Raw genomic sequence first — 17,041 nt, 5'->3', positions numbered from 1 at the left:
AAAGTGTCAAGACAAACTAGCTTAAAAAAGGAACAAAAATGGCAAACCTTTTATAAAAAAAAATAATTTTTTTAAAAACAGGAAACAATTAAGACAGCTTTACAAATAGAAAATGGCAATAAAAACATTGAATATGAGATGTCTGGCAACAGCAGATGAAAACATAAAAAAATAAGTGAAATCTTAACTAATCACAGGCTACTCATTAAAAAAAATATATCAAGAAAACAAGAAACAGAAAAACAAAAATGACTCTCTTAGAGGCTGAACCAGCCAGCTGCCAGCCTCCAACTACAAATTCTCAGCAGCAGATTGAGCCCCATCCCTCCAATAACCTGCCAACACACAGGCCAATGCAGTAAGTCGTGCGCACAAAACGGGTTCTCGTAGTGAGCACTCACCGTCCTAAGGCAAGCACAAACACATCCCCTGAGCGCCTGAGGCAATATTTAAATGAGAAGGAAGTTTTGGAATTGTTATGCTTCACAGCTCTCTCAATAATAATAAAAAAAAGGCGCAGTATGGGAGAATTGTGCATCTGTAGTGCTCAAAAGGAGTTTACTGCATCGGGTGACTGCCCACACTTGCATCGGGTGCTCAATACGAGCGACCATTTTGATCCAGCTTCTTTTTTTTTCAAGCAGGTGTGCAGGCGCACGTTTACGAATTTTCACTCCTATTTCATCACATCTCAGAAACGGATGCCTATGCAAGGCTGCACACTTTCTGGCTACTGCTGAGTGTGTACAAAATGTGTCACAGCGTAATTAATGCAATGTGCCCAATGGAGCTTGCCAACAAAATCATGGCTGCCAGGATGTTGCATGCATAATCTCTTGGCTTTGCTTAGAAGTAAGAAACCCCATGACCTTTGCTGAACATATGATGGTATAGTCTGGCTAACACTAGATGGCACTGCAAGCTTATCAATATACGTCCTGAGATAACGGGAATCCCTCCTTATTTTTATCTTGTGGAACTGGTCTCAAGCTAAACATTATCCTCAAAACACAAGAAAACAACAAAATATCTGCTGTATGAGGGCGATTGTCATGTGTGACTATACTAGGAAATAGCTATGCATCTACTGTACATAGAAACAGCAGGTTCTAACTAGAACCTGAAAGGCTCAAATGCACACAACAGTATTTTGTTCAGAGCAAAGAGCCCCTACTAGTCAGTAGTAGGAACTGACCCATAGCCTAAAGTGGTGTCTGTCAGGAACTGGTTGGCTGTGCATTAAGGAACGTGCACGCATAGCTGGGTATGCTGGGGCAAGGGGGGGGGGGGGTTAGTGAGGAGGGAAAGATATAGGGATCCTCCAAGGAATTTCATCAGATATCAGCTACTCGTACTTAGTGCACTCATATCTCAGGATGTGCTATAGCATGAGCTTTTATTTATAGAGCTATTAATTTTTCCCATTACATCCACTTATCAAAATACAATAACTTCTGTTTCAATCTCTGCCATTAAACAATGGTTAATTGCTCACAAATTGGCTTTAAATGTGTCAAAGATGGAGATGAGCATTCTATCACAGTCTGCAGTTCCATCTCTGCCCTCTGAGGGTCAGTTTGAAAACTGTGAAATCTCTGAGGTCAAGCAAGTGAGGAATCACGGAATCATGTTTGACTCGGATTTATCTTTCTGTGCACAAATTAGACAGTAAATATATAACTTATATTATAAATTGTATATTTTTTGTAAAGCCTTTCACGAATCCAACTGAGTTCAGGACCGTAATGCAATCTTTGGTTATTACCAGTCCTTGACTATTATAACTCTGTTTATTTGAGGCTACCTGCTTCCTACATTAAATCATGCCACATGATACAGAATTTGACAGCTTGAATATTGACTGGCACATCTCATTTAACCATATTACTCTAGTGCTGAAATCGCTCCACTGGTTGTTGGTTCAATAGTGCAGTGTTTCCCAGCCTTTACAAACCCAAGGCACACTTACTTTTACAAACAGTTTGTGTGGCATGCCAGCCTCCACAAAACAGGCAGTGTGGGCATGGTGCAGACTCATGGCCAAAGGGAAGCACTTAAAGCCCAACTAGTCCCGCTTTCAAATTTTAAAACGAAGGAAGAGGACAATGGACCTGTTCCTTCTATACGCAAGAGTAAGAGAAGACAGAAATCGGTGTAGTACAGGCAGCTAGCTCAGTTTATCTTGCCTGCTGCATGTGGCTGACAGTGTCCTCCACTGCTGCTGCTCCCAACGTGCGGAGTTAAGTTCCGTTCCACGCTCGGTGCATGTTCTCCCATCTCACTCTGCCTGGTGTCAGCACAGAGGCTCAGGCAAGGGGAGAGGAGTATGTGAGTTGCATAAAGCTAGGCCCAGTTATCCATGCCCTCCATGCCACTCTCAGGGCTCATGCTGCAGTTCGGGAGAAGAGGCCTGTAGGATTACACACGTTCTCAGAAAGAGCTCCTGCATGGTTAAAAGCCACCGCTGGTGTCTCTCATGTTGCAGCAAAAGTACCAAGAACAGAGCTGAGATGCTGGCCTGCATGTGACTGTCTGGCAGTAGCGACATTTCTATGGCACACCTGATCAGGCCTGAAGGCACACTGCTTGGGAAACACTACAATGGCAGATAACATTTAAGACATGTACTCTGATTTTTAAAGCCATGAGTAATGATACCCTACCATCCATCCCTGCTTTGCTAAAAGTACACTGGCCTACAAGAGATTTGCAGTCATTTGGTCATTGTCTGCTTGATGTGCCTTCAGTTAAGATCATTTGAATTGAGGAGAATTGGGAATGAATATTCGCCATTGCGGGGCAAAGTCTATGTAGTTTATCATCTAAGCTTTTGAGAAGGGAGGCTAGCTTGAAAACATTTTGAGAAATCTGAAAATTTAATTAAATATTCAGTTGATTCCTGGTATTTTGTTTGCTCAGGGCTTGATTAATAGAGGTTGCCCTGTGAATAGCTGATTATTTTTGCTGAGATTGGGTTACTTATTTAAAGCTGATATGAACTGGCAACATTATGATTTATACTTTAAAATTTTTGCAATTATTGTATTTTGTTTTATGAAATTGTGCATGTTCTTCTGTGAGCTGCTAAGGACATTGGATTATGCAGCAAATACATATTTTACAAGAAAATAAATAACTAAATGAATATAATGCTAATCCTAATTCATTGTTACTGGGGTCAAACTCTGCTTCAAGCTTAATGATAAATGGTAAGCCATGCCCCATTCAGATTGTTCTCTCTGATAGTCGGTATGATGACAAATGCAACCCTGAATGATTGGCCTGAAAAGCTGTCTCTGACAGCACCTCCTGCACTGTGCCCATCTATCCTCCAGCACTCCCAGCCGACGCAACACGGGTCCCTTCAGGAAATCTGCTGTATAGGGTGGTGACCTGCATTATCATTTAAGAACAACATTGGGCTGCTTTTAAAAAACTAACAAGAGACACGACAAAACAAAAGACGCACCAAAACACCTTAGTGCCCCCATGAGCACAGGAAACAAAACTGCTCTCTGAAAAGAGCACTTAATTGATCTTGGTCTATCCTTCTATACACATAAGAGAGCACAAACCATGCCCCCTGCTAACAGTCAGCCAGGGAAGCAAGATGAACTTGTGGGACCTCCCTATTCTATAAGGCAGTGACCCCTGGGATCCAGGGAACCCAAAAGCATCCTGGAGAGTCCATCACAAGATAGTACCAATTATTGACAAACATGGGAAGTCATGTCTATAATAATGGAAACCAGAGCTTTTCATCGTTGACTTTGACTAAGACAGGAAACTTAGGCGTCAGGAAGAAGATGAGTTGCACAAGTGGCTGTTATTGCATTTATTCCTTACCACTAAGTAAAGTCTGTTCAGCTACAGCCGACACCAAATCACTGCACGGTGACTCAGACAGAAAGATGTATGCTCAAAGCACATGCTAGCATACTACATGCCACCAAAGTCAGGGGGGCTGATCAGTATCATTCCTATTTAAATTCTGTTCTTCCTTTTATTATATTTCAAATTTAACAGTATGGCTAATCAAGTAGAAAAAAATGAATCAGGTAAAAGTAAATATAGTAAGAAGGAAAAAAAGAACAAATGGGAATTAATCCTCCATGTAAAGCTTCGAGTTATAAACGGAAGGAAAGAATGTATTAGATGCTGAGACTGAGCGGATAATCTAATAAAAACTAATAACGACTCTCACTGTCTATCAACAACAGATAAAACTATTACCCATGGCCCCACACCAACAGAATGATCTAATTTCTAGATTAAGGAGTGCGCAACTCCAGTTCTCAAATGCCATAAGCCAGGCAGGTTTGCAAGATATGCACACTGCGTATTCAGGGTGGGCACAATAAACATGCGTGAGATGCAGTGGGAGCAGTGCATCTCATGCACATTCATCGTGGAAACCCTCTCTCGTGCACTTAAGGGCTGGAATTGCCTACCCCTGTGCTCTAGATACTACATCTTGCAGGAGCTTCAATTGTTCCAGATCAAACACACAAACTTAATGCCTTGAAAATGACCAAAGTATTTACAAGGAAACTTACCTTTTGTGCAGATGCTGCTCTCCTTTCCTGTTTCGCTTTCATCTCTGCTAGAAGTCCACTTCCCATCACCTGGACACCGTACCTGCGCCCCGTCTGCGGGCTGCTCTTGCTGTCCTCCTGCAGCTGATTGTCTTCTGAAGGGTCGGCCATTTTTAGCTCTTCGGAGCGTTCGGCGGCAGCACTGCCGTTAACGCTGCCGTGATCGGCCGTCTTTGCCTCCTGCTTTGCTGCATCTGGAGCTGGACTCTTGACAGCAGCCTTGGGAGCGGAGGGCTCCTCGGTAACTACCACAGTCTGAGGGCGCTCAGATTTGGACCTGGACTTGATCAAATTGAGAAACCCACTTTTTCTAGATTCCCGTCTTCTCTTTTCCTCACCTTCACTGGCCTCGTGCGATTCTGAACCTTTCAGGGAGTATTTCCTAAAACAAACAGATGCACGATTTTTCAATGAAACAAGGTGCCTGGCAAAATCGTCTCTTTGCTTTCGAGTGAAGCAACAACAGAAAGTAAACCTTATGTAAAAAAAAGAAATGTATAATTGGTTTCAGTCTGAAGATTTGGGTGGCTGAACCCTTGTATTCGAAGCCCGTGGTTTCCTGCGGCAGCTCAGAGGTTGGTTCTGTGGCAAAGTTTTTAACATTCAGTGGTGAATCTGAAGCACATTTACATAGGATTTTGTGCTATTTAGCTTGTGAGGTAGTTCACACTTTTCAATAAAAACTATTTTCATTTAGAAACGAAGTCTTCTCCAACATTTGGTTGTATAGCTGTTTCTATTTTTAGTATTTCTTTCCTTTCCCCATTCTCTGTTTACTTTTTCTTCCTTTACCATTTTTTCTTGTATGTCTTTTAGTCCATCTTCTCTACAGCCTCTCTTCCTTCAAAATGTGCTTCCTTACTCCTCTTGCCTCAGTCTGTCCCTCTCTTTCATCTAATCTCTCCTTCTTCCCTTCCCTTCCATCTTTTTCCTATCTTCACTCTTCTGTCTACTTCTTCCCCCTCATCTATTGCTTCCTTCTTCCTATCTTTGGGTTTGCCTCCTTTTGATACAACCTGTGTTCTTCCCCATTGTGCCAACCACCTCCTAGTATCCTGCCCTCACCTATTTCTGATACACTTGACTCACTGTTTTCCCCATAGGAGGTCACCCACCACCAGCGGTGGATTCCTGAGGAAGACCGGCCCGGGGATTCGCCGCCCAGGCCGGCCCAGGACACATCATGTGGTCTGCCGAGCGCGGCTCCATCACGGCCGCGCACGTCAGACTACGTGACTGGAGCGACCGGCCCACCGATCCCCCGATAGGCCAATGCGCTCCTGTCCACCACCTTCTCCCAATATTCCCTCCTACCCCCATGTCAGCTCTACTTCCACTTCCTTTCTCTCTCACTATCTCTGCTGGCACTACATTGTTCTATTTTTAAGTTGAACAAGGTGGTGTAATCTAGAACCACAATACAAAGTAATAGTTGGCATCATGATGCTCACCCGTAAACAAAAAGCTGTGGTGCGCTGGCAGAGATAGGCAGATTAGTAAGGTGGCAGAGAGAGAGCTGATGCGGGGGGAAGGAAAGAGTGAAATTATAGCAGGAGTGATCAGACAGAGGCATTGCGCAGCCTGATGTGGGTATGGAAGTTGGGAAGTTGGAAAGAATCAACCTATCAGGTGGGCTTTGTGGTTGGCTTTTCATTTTTCCACAATTCCACAGCAAGATCCAAATTCTGCTTGTGGAATCATCGAAAACGGGAGGTCATGACCATACCACATGGAGACACTGGTTCAATTCGCAACCTCTATTCACCATCGGCCAGAGTTTCAAAGCTTTCATGTGTAAAACCCGGGGCTTTACACGCGTGGCCAGACCTTACGCGCGCCAGCCCAATTTTCAAAGGGCATATGTGCTACACTCCCCCCCTTCGCACTCCGACCCAACATTTTATAACATGCGTGCGCATGTTATAAAATCACGCGTCCATATGTGCGTGCCAGGTAGTGCATAACTTTTGAAAATCTACCCCTACGTGCAGGCCCATCGAGAGAAATATAGAGTTCTACTATCATGTTTGCTGAAGGCCCAGTCCCTTTAAATAATCCAGACAAACTTGATTTCCAAGCAAAAGAATTACTCTACTACTGATTTGCAAACCTAGACAAAGATGACATCCTGCCAGCCTTCTAATTAAAAATCTTCAGATAGGCCACCCGAATAGCACTTGATTTTCCTAGCTTTGATATGGAATGTTTTCTTGTTAAGCGTTCAGAAGTGTTTTCTTTGTTAATGTGTAGCTTAATGATTTTGAGACTTGCTCAGATTATTACATTTTAGAACCAGTTTCTGGCAATATCCGGGTAACTTTAAATACATGCATTCAATGCCATTATTATTTCACCACTTTATTATTTATTTTCTTAAATGCAGTCTTGTAATTTTGGGGACCTGATACAATTATACTCTAGTTACCTCCCTCTTTTGAACAGCGCACAAAGGGTTAAAGCCTACGGATACTTTGGACTCACAGACTTTAGCGCAAAATTTCAAAGCAGACTCAAGCATGAAAATTCAAAGGTGCCCCCAGTATGCTCACAAACTTACAACTGCTCGGGCATAGGCATAACTTTATGCATATAGATTTGCAACCCGATTTTCAAAAACTGGAAGCCTCTTTAGAGTGTGCACTAAAGCATTCCCGCAACTGAGTTACGAGCACGCTTTTACTCACATTGCCACCCGGCTGACTTTCAAAAGGCAATTCACATACATAAACCTGGTTTTATGAGTGCAAACCTTACAAAAAAATTCACGGGGTCACAGTGCCCCCGGGCCTAACGCCACCACATAGGTACTAGAGATGTGAATCGGAACCAGAATCGGATCAGATATCAGTTCTGATTCACATCTCTAAATACTATTAAACTGGTATCAGATTGCAAACATGTCCAAATCACAGCATCCACTGTATTAAGGATAATACCGTACAGTTTTACATTTACAAATTCAAATGCTCGAGTACTGAACACAAACACATACATTTAAGTAATTACGTGGATCATTAAAAAGCAGATGCCAGTGAGGTTGGCTCTTCTGTGGTCCATGACAACACAAAATACGTGAGGGTAACATTCCTCAAGGGGAGGTTCAAAACGGGGAAGGGCAGAAGAATATGGTAATGCACAATTATGCAAATGTTGGGTGTGCTGTTCTCAGGCCTAAGCAGTGAAAAAAAGATTTAAGTCCCACTATCCAACATGAAAATATTTTTCCAGCTATCAACTAGAGAGAATGCAGCCAGGCCATATTAACAGTAAACAATGTACAATTTCTTTCACCCAACTCACATCTCCCAATGAGGCAGCTTAACACCCGCTTAGCACCTTTGCAAACTTGGCAGTTTTCATCAATTCATAATGGCTTTTTTGTTAATCTTATTAAGAATATGTAAATGAAGTGCAATGTATCTACATCCTGTGTTTACAAACTGTATTCTCATTTATATAAGGAACTTCAGCTTCAATTACAGTACAGCACCTGAAGACTGGACCTTACCTAACCTAAAAGCTGACAAAAAATATTATCCCAATAACAGCATCAACTCTTAAGGTCGTCACTGGATTATTTTTTTTAAACAAATTTTGTTTATAAAGAATGTACAAAGTATCCCTTTCTCATTTCTACAGCGTACCTCAGGCTAAGCATTCTATATCTATTCCCTGTTACATGTACATCGCATTTCTTTAACACCTGTAACTGCACAATCTGGTATACATTTTGTAAACTCTAAGCAAATAGTTATTACAATTAAACCCAGGATGGTTTGTGTACATGGGGATAAAATACAGTAGTTTCCACATTAGCCATCAAATAAAAGCTAGAGTTTCTGACTGTAAGAGGAGCGAGATGGCACAACTGGGCAACAAATCTGCATCAGAGCTGTAAACTACTCTAGGAGATCCAAGGGAGTGTGCTGATGTGTTAGTATGTAAAAGGCAGGAGAAGTGATTGCAATAAAGGTGCGATTTAAAGGAAACAATTCAAGGAGGGTTTGTAGCATTCGAGTAGATGAAGAATGCTGGTAAGACTGGGTAAGGCCTAGCAGCTTTTATCTGCCATTGATTTCTGTGTGTGTGTGTGTGTGTGTGTGTGTGTGTGTGTGTGGGTCCTATTGTAATGATGCTGTTAGTGTTTTGAACAGGTTTGAAAGATCAGAACTTACTTTGAATCTAGTTTTGTCACTTTTTTGGTGAAAAATTCATCCACACCTTCATCGATTCTACTTATAAGGCCATTCTGCTCTCCCTCCTGTGGTGCTTCAGCAGAAACCTGCTGAAAAAGTAAGCAGAGAACATGCTTAGCTGTTTATGTAGGGCACTATATAGTTGTATTGTACAGACTAATGACACTGACAGTTATAGAATAGTCAACTAGATAATCATTAAACACTTCCTGAAGAGCCCTGAGCAAACGTTGCATAGCGTATGTAAGCTGTAATATGTTTAAAAACAAAATTATAAAGACAAGCACAGGCCCAGCAGACAATGATCTCAACAGGACTGCCTGTGAGTGCACTTTCCAATAGATGGAACCGGGCCGGATTCTGAGCGAGTCAAGGGGGCGGAGCAGAGGTAAAAGAAAAGAAATGAGCAAATGTTTTTATAGACTGCGGTCTGGTGTTCAACTGCCAGATGTCCCCATCTGATGCTTCAAGAGGCACGTCTGAGAAATATTCTTCCCAAATCCTCCGCCCTTGTCACATAAACAAGTTTAAAATCAATTAATCCATCTGCAAGGAACTAGTGTGGGTATTTTTTTTCTCCCAACACGACCATTTATTTTGGACTGTATACAGTCACATCCATCCTTTCTCTGTTTCAGAAAGACACTTTTGGGGTCCATATTCAGCCGCTAGGCAGCTGGCAGGATTAGCCGGTTACACTTATCCAGCTGACTTTGGTGTGGATACTCAGCTGCTGAACATACCTTGCTGTCTTAAAGTTAGCCGGATAAGTTTGTTCAGCTCACTTTTAGGAATGCCCTTACGGCACAACCGGAGTTAGCTGGATAACAACTCCAGCCAGAAATGCTCCCAGGACGCCTCCAAGTTATCCAACTAAGTTTTATCTGGTTAACAACTTAGCCAGATAACTCTGAGGCGGTCAGCCGGCAGGAATTTTCAAATCCTGCCATTTGTCCGGCTAAGTCCGAAGAGAGCCGGACAAATGGTGCTGAATACTGACATCTTATTGCTTTTTTAAACTATAGCTGATAGTTTCCCAGATTTTCAGTTTTACAAACTTTTTCTTGGTTTGGGGTCGGGGGGACTGAGATTTCTGCTGGTACTTAAGCTTATTTCATAATAACTAGCAAAGCAATCTTTTCTTTCCTGACTCACATATAAGGCCGAAATAAAAACAAGATACAAACAAAATTGAATGCACCACACAGGCATTGCTTAACACCACCTCCTTCGAGGTGTGCAGAGTTCCTGTGACATACGGTATAACAACACTAAGGTAGTAATCACAAAATCTTCTTTATCACTATTCATAAGTCACACACAAAAAGAAGAACTTGTTATTCTATAATTTATATTTTCAACATTTATTTGTGCAACCACACATATAACAACTATGTAGACAATTAAAATCTAACTCTTACATTCATCACTCATCTCACGTAAAAACAAATGAGTACACATTTCAGACTTATTGTGATTCTTATATCATCTATACCAATAATTGTTGTTGATTTATGAAAGTATTAATAAGTCATCCATGAAACAAATCCTACTTGAATTAAGTTTATCCAGTGATCATATATTGGAAAATGAGTCCATTTCAAAAGACAAGTCCGATAAAGATCTTTTTTTCACCCTATTATCATAAGGGCTTCCTTAGGGATTCTGGGAGAACGTCAGTTCTGGGTGTACATGATGGATTAATATTTGGATACTTGAACATACATGAAAGCAGTGAAGGCGGTGAATTCTCCGTAATTCAATTTTGTATCTTTGCATTAATACATTTGGAGGAATACGTATGGTGTAGGCATTTATGGATACCTAAATTAGGGTGAAGCAATTTGTCATTTGAATAATTTGATAATTAAAGATATCTACGTTTCCTCCTCCTGTTTACATCGGTTGGAGGAGTTTGAGTGGTGGAAGAAGGTTTATGAATAATTGAATTATGTTGAAGTTATCTTGAAGATTTCTACAATTGAAGCTTATTCTATTTTGAGTCAGTCCCTGAGGAAGCCCTTATGATAATAGGGTGAAACAAAGATCTTTGTCAGACTTGTCTTTTGAAATGGACTCATTTTCCAATATATGATCACTGGATAAACTTAATTCAAGTAGGATTCGTTTCATAGATGACTTAATACTTTCATGAATCAACAACATTTATTGGTATAGATATAAGAATCACAATAAGTCTGAAATGCGTACTCATTTGTTTTTACGTGAGATGAGTGATGAATGAGTGTGTGAGAGTTAGATAGATTTTAATTGTCTAGATAGTTGTTATATATGTGGTTGCACAAATAAAATGTTGAAAATATAAATTATAGAATAATGAGTTCCTGTGACAGACAGACATGGCGAGGAATATTTCACTGTGTTTTTGAAAGCTCATAGAAAAAGTAGAGCTTATTCTGTTGATTGATTTTATTTATGGATTTTCTTTGTTAACTGCGTTTTAGTCAAAGGGAAAGGATAAAGGTCAGAAACACACACTAGTGGCCGGATAAGTGGCGGGGGTACATAGAAACTTTGAACCTCACAAGACACCCAAGTGAAGAGCGGCAGGATAGGTTTCGAGAGGAGGAGCTGGCACTAGCAGCGGCCTTCCTCTGGCGTACTCCGAACCCAATGGCTTAGGGGCATAATCTGAAGAAATCTCGGCCCTTCAAGCTGCAGTACAGAGTAATACAACAAAAAAAATAAAGAAAAATGATCAAAGGTCTCTGTCAACTCACTGGTACAAAATGCAGATAGCATGAATCAAGATGGGGGGGGGGGGGGGGAAGTATACAGATCAGTATGTCGCTGAGGAAATTCACAGCTCTCGCAGGATTTGCACCAGGAAATGGTAAGCAATACATTTCCTGCATGCTGTTCAGTGTGCTAGCTCTCTGCTGTCCAGGTCATCTGAACCAATGCTGGTTTCAAATTCTCTCCCATTAAATCTACAGCTTTGCTTTTCTTCGTTACAGCTGAACTACAAGCCTCTGCAAGCCACGGGACTTTCTCAGCTTGCCCTGACATGTAAGCCCAAGAGAGAAAGCGAGCTTCCACCAATGTCTGGAACCTGTAAATAAGGCTTGAGCAAGGATGATCTGCTCCACATACATAATAAACCTTTTTTTCACTATACAATTGGGTATACATCTATAATCTATGCATCTGTATATCTTTAACTATACAGTCTCTTGCTTGTTTTGCGTATTTTATCTGTTCAGGCACCTGATTTACCCAATTTTTCCTGCTATGAAGGGTGTTACCTAAGGGATCATTGTTATCACTATTTTTAAATGCAAAGTACATGGATCACTAAGTTTCCTTGATGCAGAAAGGTTGACTTTGCAGAGGGAACATCTGAGGACTCACTTACAGGTGTTTTGCCAGTCTGTTGTTTTTTGTTTCTTTTCGGCCTGAATTTGGTGAAGTGCTCCAGTTTCTTCCCTTCCTCCGAGGGCAGCTCTGCTATGACAGTGGAGGTTCGTTTTTCCTGCCTGCTATGAGGATATGGTGGGTCTTCTAGGTGGATTGGAACATCTTCTAGTGCTTTATCCAAGTCAAACTCCATTTCTGGGAGCAATGAAAGCATCAGAATTAAACGCTGCAAAACTTTCAAAGGCAAACTGACAATAACCTCCACTTAGGTTTGGTAGCACTAGAAACCCAAAACGAATAAACCAACCTCACGCACATGGAACTCGGCTCTCCCGAAAGACCTGTTAGTAAGACCCTAGGAAACACAGTGACAGCAAAGGTCTTTGGGGGTGCAAATGCTGTGAAATCCAGAATACGTCGCAGCTGCACTGCGCTCGCAAAAAACAGAAATGCAGTGGTATCCAATGTGTACAGCAGGCAGGCTGCCACCTTTTGGTGAATGGGGTACACGTGCAGCATTTACGCCTCACACCTGCAAACTGCAGGGGATAGCAAGTGTTCAAAAACATGTAACAACATTTCAGAAGGCTTAGAGACGACCAAGAAATAACTTCATCAACAAAATAGTCCAGAAATGTCTGCCTGCAAATGTTCAAAGCAGATTGTACTTTTCCCCACAAACCTTAAATCTGGTGAAGAGAAGTGAGCAATACAAGCTTTACTTACCGAAGGCCCTAGAAACGGGTCGCAGCATTCTGCTGTGGATACTTTTCCTTTTTGATTTAGGCGTCATCTACAAGATGAATTAAGAAGAAAAAAGAAACAGAACTTCACATAGACCAAGTGACTGAGTGCTGGGATGGGATTAAAAAAAAAAAAAAAAAGGGTGACAGTTTGAATCGGACAGGTTTGTGGCCTACAATCCACCACAGCTGGTCAGGAGGAGCCAATTTCACCACTTCATATTTAAGGGGGGGGGGGGGGGGGGGGGAGTCAAGCAATTTCCCAACAGCCTGCCTCCACGCAAAGTCCACGGGTTCATACATTATAGCTAATTCTCAAAGAGAAAACACATACGTACTTCCCCTGTGGGGAAGCCTCTGGGTACAAAACACCTGCGGATTCTGCACTTGCCTTAGCTGCAGGCAGATTTTTTGCTGGAAGATAGCGCGCAGACAGGAGAATCCAATGAAAAGTGCATTTTCCAGCTTGCCCCGCCACTGGGGACACCTCCACCTAATCCAGCTAAACGCATGCAGGCTAAAGGACCTGGGTTATACTCTGAGCCAACTCAGTGAAGGCAGTTCTGACACAGTCAATTTAACCAGACAAATCCCTATTAGAAAACTGGCCTGTCAACAATGCATGGACTAAACTGCAGATGGGAGGCACTTGAATAGTTGCAGCACTGCTACGACTGAGAAAACAGTATCGCACGCAACATGAACCACCTCTAATGGGATATTTACAACCAGGCACCTCTCTCTCTCTCTCTACTCTTAGCCTTTATCTGTTGCTGCGTTTAGAAACCATCTTTAACAAGGATATTTAGTTCAGCACAAATCTTGGTATCACGAATGCTCAGAAATGCTGAAAAATATTTTTCACATTATGAAATGATACTTGTTAAACAAAAATATATATTTTCACAAACTTGCCCAAACAGACCTGCCCAAGAGTTTGATCTTTGGGCAGGTCTGATGGCCCAATGGCAGCACCGCTGTGCAGGAGACCCATGATAGGATCCCAGACAACTCCTGCTCCCCGAGCTGCCTGCGGGTACAGAGGAAGCAGGCTCTTAAGAGTCCTCTGGGGGAAGTGGGGGGAGACTGAGGCATTGGCTGCCACCACCACCACCTACTCTGGGGTGAAAAGGCACACGTATAAATACGTTTTGCTTGGCCAAAAGGATTACCACTGCAAACACAAGGGTTCATTCAGGAGATGTTACAGAAACGCAGTGGGAATAGCCTGGAGAGCCACAAATGAAAGCCCCTGGCAGAGCACCTCTCTGGCCACCTGTCATATACAAAATGTTGGTGGGTGAGGCTGAAGCAGGTTCTGAACAAAAAAAAGATGACTGACCATTAAAATCAGCCCCAAAAATTAAAACGCCCTCCACCCCCAAAAGCTCTTTGTAAACTTGAGCTGACTGAGAAGCCGTGAGATTTAATGGCCATGCATTTTGACTCAGGAGCTGCAGAGTCCAGGGTCTGTATCTTGACTTTGCCATCGATGCACTCTGCATGACTACAAGCCAGCTATTTTATTTCCCTGTGCCTCACTTTCCTCTACTCTAATGCGGTAATATAATATAGTACACCAATATCCCTTGACTAAGATACGCATTATCATCTTAAAATCGCAAACCTCTGCTATGTAGTGAGGCAGGAGGCAGACTAATGTGAATGATCTGTGGTAATTACAGGACAAGAATGCACATTCTGAAAGACACCACTGAAATATGGGCACAATGCTAAAAATGGTTTTCCTAGCACACTTCCATTTGTATTTGATAACATTTAATATTTCTTTAACTATTCCAAATACATGCTGGCTTCTTACTACCAACCCACACTGCACTGAAATCATATTTGCAACTGGAAAATCATACAGAGGTCCATACTGAGTAAGCTAGCGATTGGGAAAGTTACCTGGGTTACCCAGCTCCCCGGAAAAAAATGAAACTGTGCCCTGGGAACTCCCTCAGTGCCACCTCGTTTTACCCAGGTAAATGCTGTGCAGTCAACAAGTGTGTGTGGGTATGGGGGGGAGGCGCAGAGATATTTACATCTTGGGTTTTGTCCGGTTAACTCATAAACAGGTCGATCCTGTAAGGCCGCGGTAATAACAGTGCGGCAGTGTCAGGCGCACCCTTCCTCCTCGCACGCACAGTTCTCTTCACTAACTCCCCGATACTCTCTTCTAATCGCATGCAAATGCATGCCGCGGCTTTAAAGCGGTAGGGAAGGGTTATGCCCGCGTAACCCATTTTACTGTATAGGCGCTTAATACAGCGCCTATACAGTAACCAGGGTGCGCTGGTACCTGTCATTTCAAATGTCATTTCAAATGACAGGCACCAGGAAGTGAAAAAAAAAAATACCAAAATATGTAAAAACCTGAGTGTTCAAAAAAAAATAAATTTTAAATACCTGTCGGAGGGCCGCGTGGGTCCAGGCGGCGGCGGCGGGAGCCGGGTGGTCACGTGTTAAATCTAGGCCGCGGGCGGGTGGGCGCCTGTTCCAGGCGGCAGCGGCAGCGGGGGGACACGCGTTAGTTCGAGACGGTCGGTGGGCGGCGGGTGGTCGCGTGTTAAATCTAGGCCGGATCGCACAGGCGCGCATTCATTCATCCAGGCGGAGGAGCCGGCGGCGAAAGCCGCCGGCTCCGCCTGAATGAATGCGCGCCTGTGCGACCCCTGCGATTCGGCGCTCAAGGCAGTCACAGCATTCATTCACTGCCGGTGGGGGCTGCCGGGGAAGCCCCCACCGGCAGTGAATGAATGCGACCCCTGCGATTCGGCGCTCAAGGCAGTCACATGCCGTGACGTCACGGCATGTGACTGCCTTGAGCGCCGAATCGCAGGGGTCGCACAGGCGCGCATTCATTCAGGCGGAGCCGGCGGCGGATGAATGAATGCGCGCCTGTGCGACCCGGCCTAGATTTAACACGCGACCACCTGCCGCCCACCGACCGTCTCGAACTAACGCGTGTCCCGCCGCCGCCGCTGCCGCCTGGAACAGGCGCCCACCCGCCCGCGGCCTAGATTTAACACGCGACCACCCGGCTCCCGCCGCCGCCGCCTGGACACACGCGGCCCTCCGACAGGTATTTAAAAATTTTTATTTTTTTTTCTGACAGGTTTTATGTGTCCCACATCATTACATTTTCTCGATCATCTCTGTATCTCTTTTTTTTTTATTGTGTTTTATTGTTTTTGAGTGTCTTAAGCGGTGTCGATGGATTTGTTACTAGACTCACAGTCCTAACTCCTACTAGGGGGAGGCGGTAAACTAACACGTTACGGCTGCGGCAAAACAGTGCGTTACTAATGAGATAACCTGAGCGCGCGTTACGGTATCGGAGGGGAATAGCTAATTCCTTCATTATACAGCTAATTCGTTCATTTACATGCCGGGTGGGGAAGGGTTACACGTCTGTTTTAAGAAGCGCTACGGACGCGCGAAACTGGAGACTGTATCGCTGGTTTGCCTTACGCGTCCGAATTGTGCGCAGCGAGCTCGTTACAGACGAGAAATCTTCAAATGAATGTTACTGTATCGAGCTGAAAGTTAGCAGGACAAACTCTTTGAATAACCACAAAATTGTGACACCAAATTCTCGTAGTTAAAATGGTCAAAAAGTCACCTAATAAAAACATCATTGTCTGACAGCGTGAAAACCAAACCATAAAAACTATGATTTCATCAGTTGTACCACTGGGCGTTCCTTTATCAAAGGACAATATTTAAGTTTCAGAAGGAACTATCATGGTAGAATTAGGAACCAACATCTGCCACAGCTCTATTTGTACTGCGCAGACGGGTACCTTTGTGCTATACCCTCCCACTGGCAGCAGTTCTCAGCACAACAGTGGACCTTATGAGTATTGGATATATCCATTCAGCTGGCCGTTACATTTCCAGGGAAAGGGGGGAATTCTTTGGTCAGAGGCTTTTCTAGAAGCCTTCCAAATCTCAGGATTCACAGTAGAAAGGGCCGCAACTGTCCAGTTGCTGTCTCACTGACACTAGGTTTTGTAGAAAACACATTAGTTTCACAACCATTTCAACTACCTTAGTCTCATGTCAACTAACTTGATGTCCCAGACTTTACATCAATGTTATGTTCCACTGGGTACCATTGACC

The 17,041-nt window shown here is 43.1% G+C and overlaps 1 protein-coding gene across 2 annotated transcripts in view; it reads right to left on the bottom strand.

Annotated features, from left to right (window-relative positions):
* Positions 1-17,041, bottom strand: part of CARMIL1 (capping protein regulator and myosin 1 linker 1) — a 511,281-nt gene that overhangs the window by 47,771 nt on the left and 446,469 nt on the right. The window contains exons 30-33 of one of the 2 annotated variants that reach the window (XM_029590792.1): positions 12,896-12,962; positions 12,168-12,364; positions 8,771-8,877; positions 4,557-4,977 (exon numbers count right to left, since the gene is read on the bottom strand). In XM_029590792.1, the coding sequence (XP_029446652.1) occupies positions 4,557-4,977; positions 8,771-8,877; positions 12,168-12,364; positions 12,896-12,962 (792 nt within the window). Of the gene's footprint in view, positions 1-4,556; positions 4,978-8,770; positions 8,881-12,167; positions 12,365-12,895; positions 12,963-17,041 lie in introns of both variants that reach the window. The other variant, XM_029590793.1, reaches the window with a different exon arrangement.

The sequence above is a fragment of the Rhinatrema bivittatum genome, chromosome 2, assembly GCF_901001135.1.
Source record: "Rhinatrema bivittatum chromosome 2, aRhiBiv1.1, whole genome shotgun sequence".
In the NCBI taxonomy this organism is placed as follows: domain Eukaryota; kingdom Metazoa; phylum Chordata; class Amphibia; order Gymnophiona; family Rhinatrematidae; genus Rhinatrema; species Rhinatrema bivittatum.
Note: the sequence above shows the minus strand (reverse complement) of the source record. Positions and strands in the feature narration are given on the sequence as shown.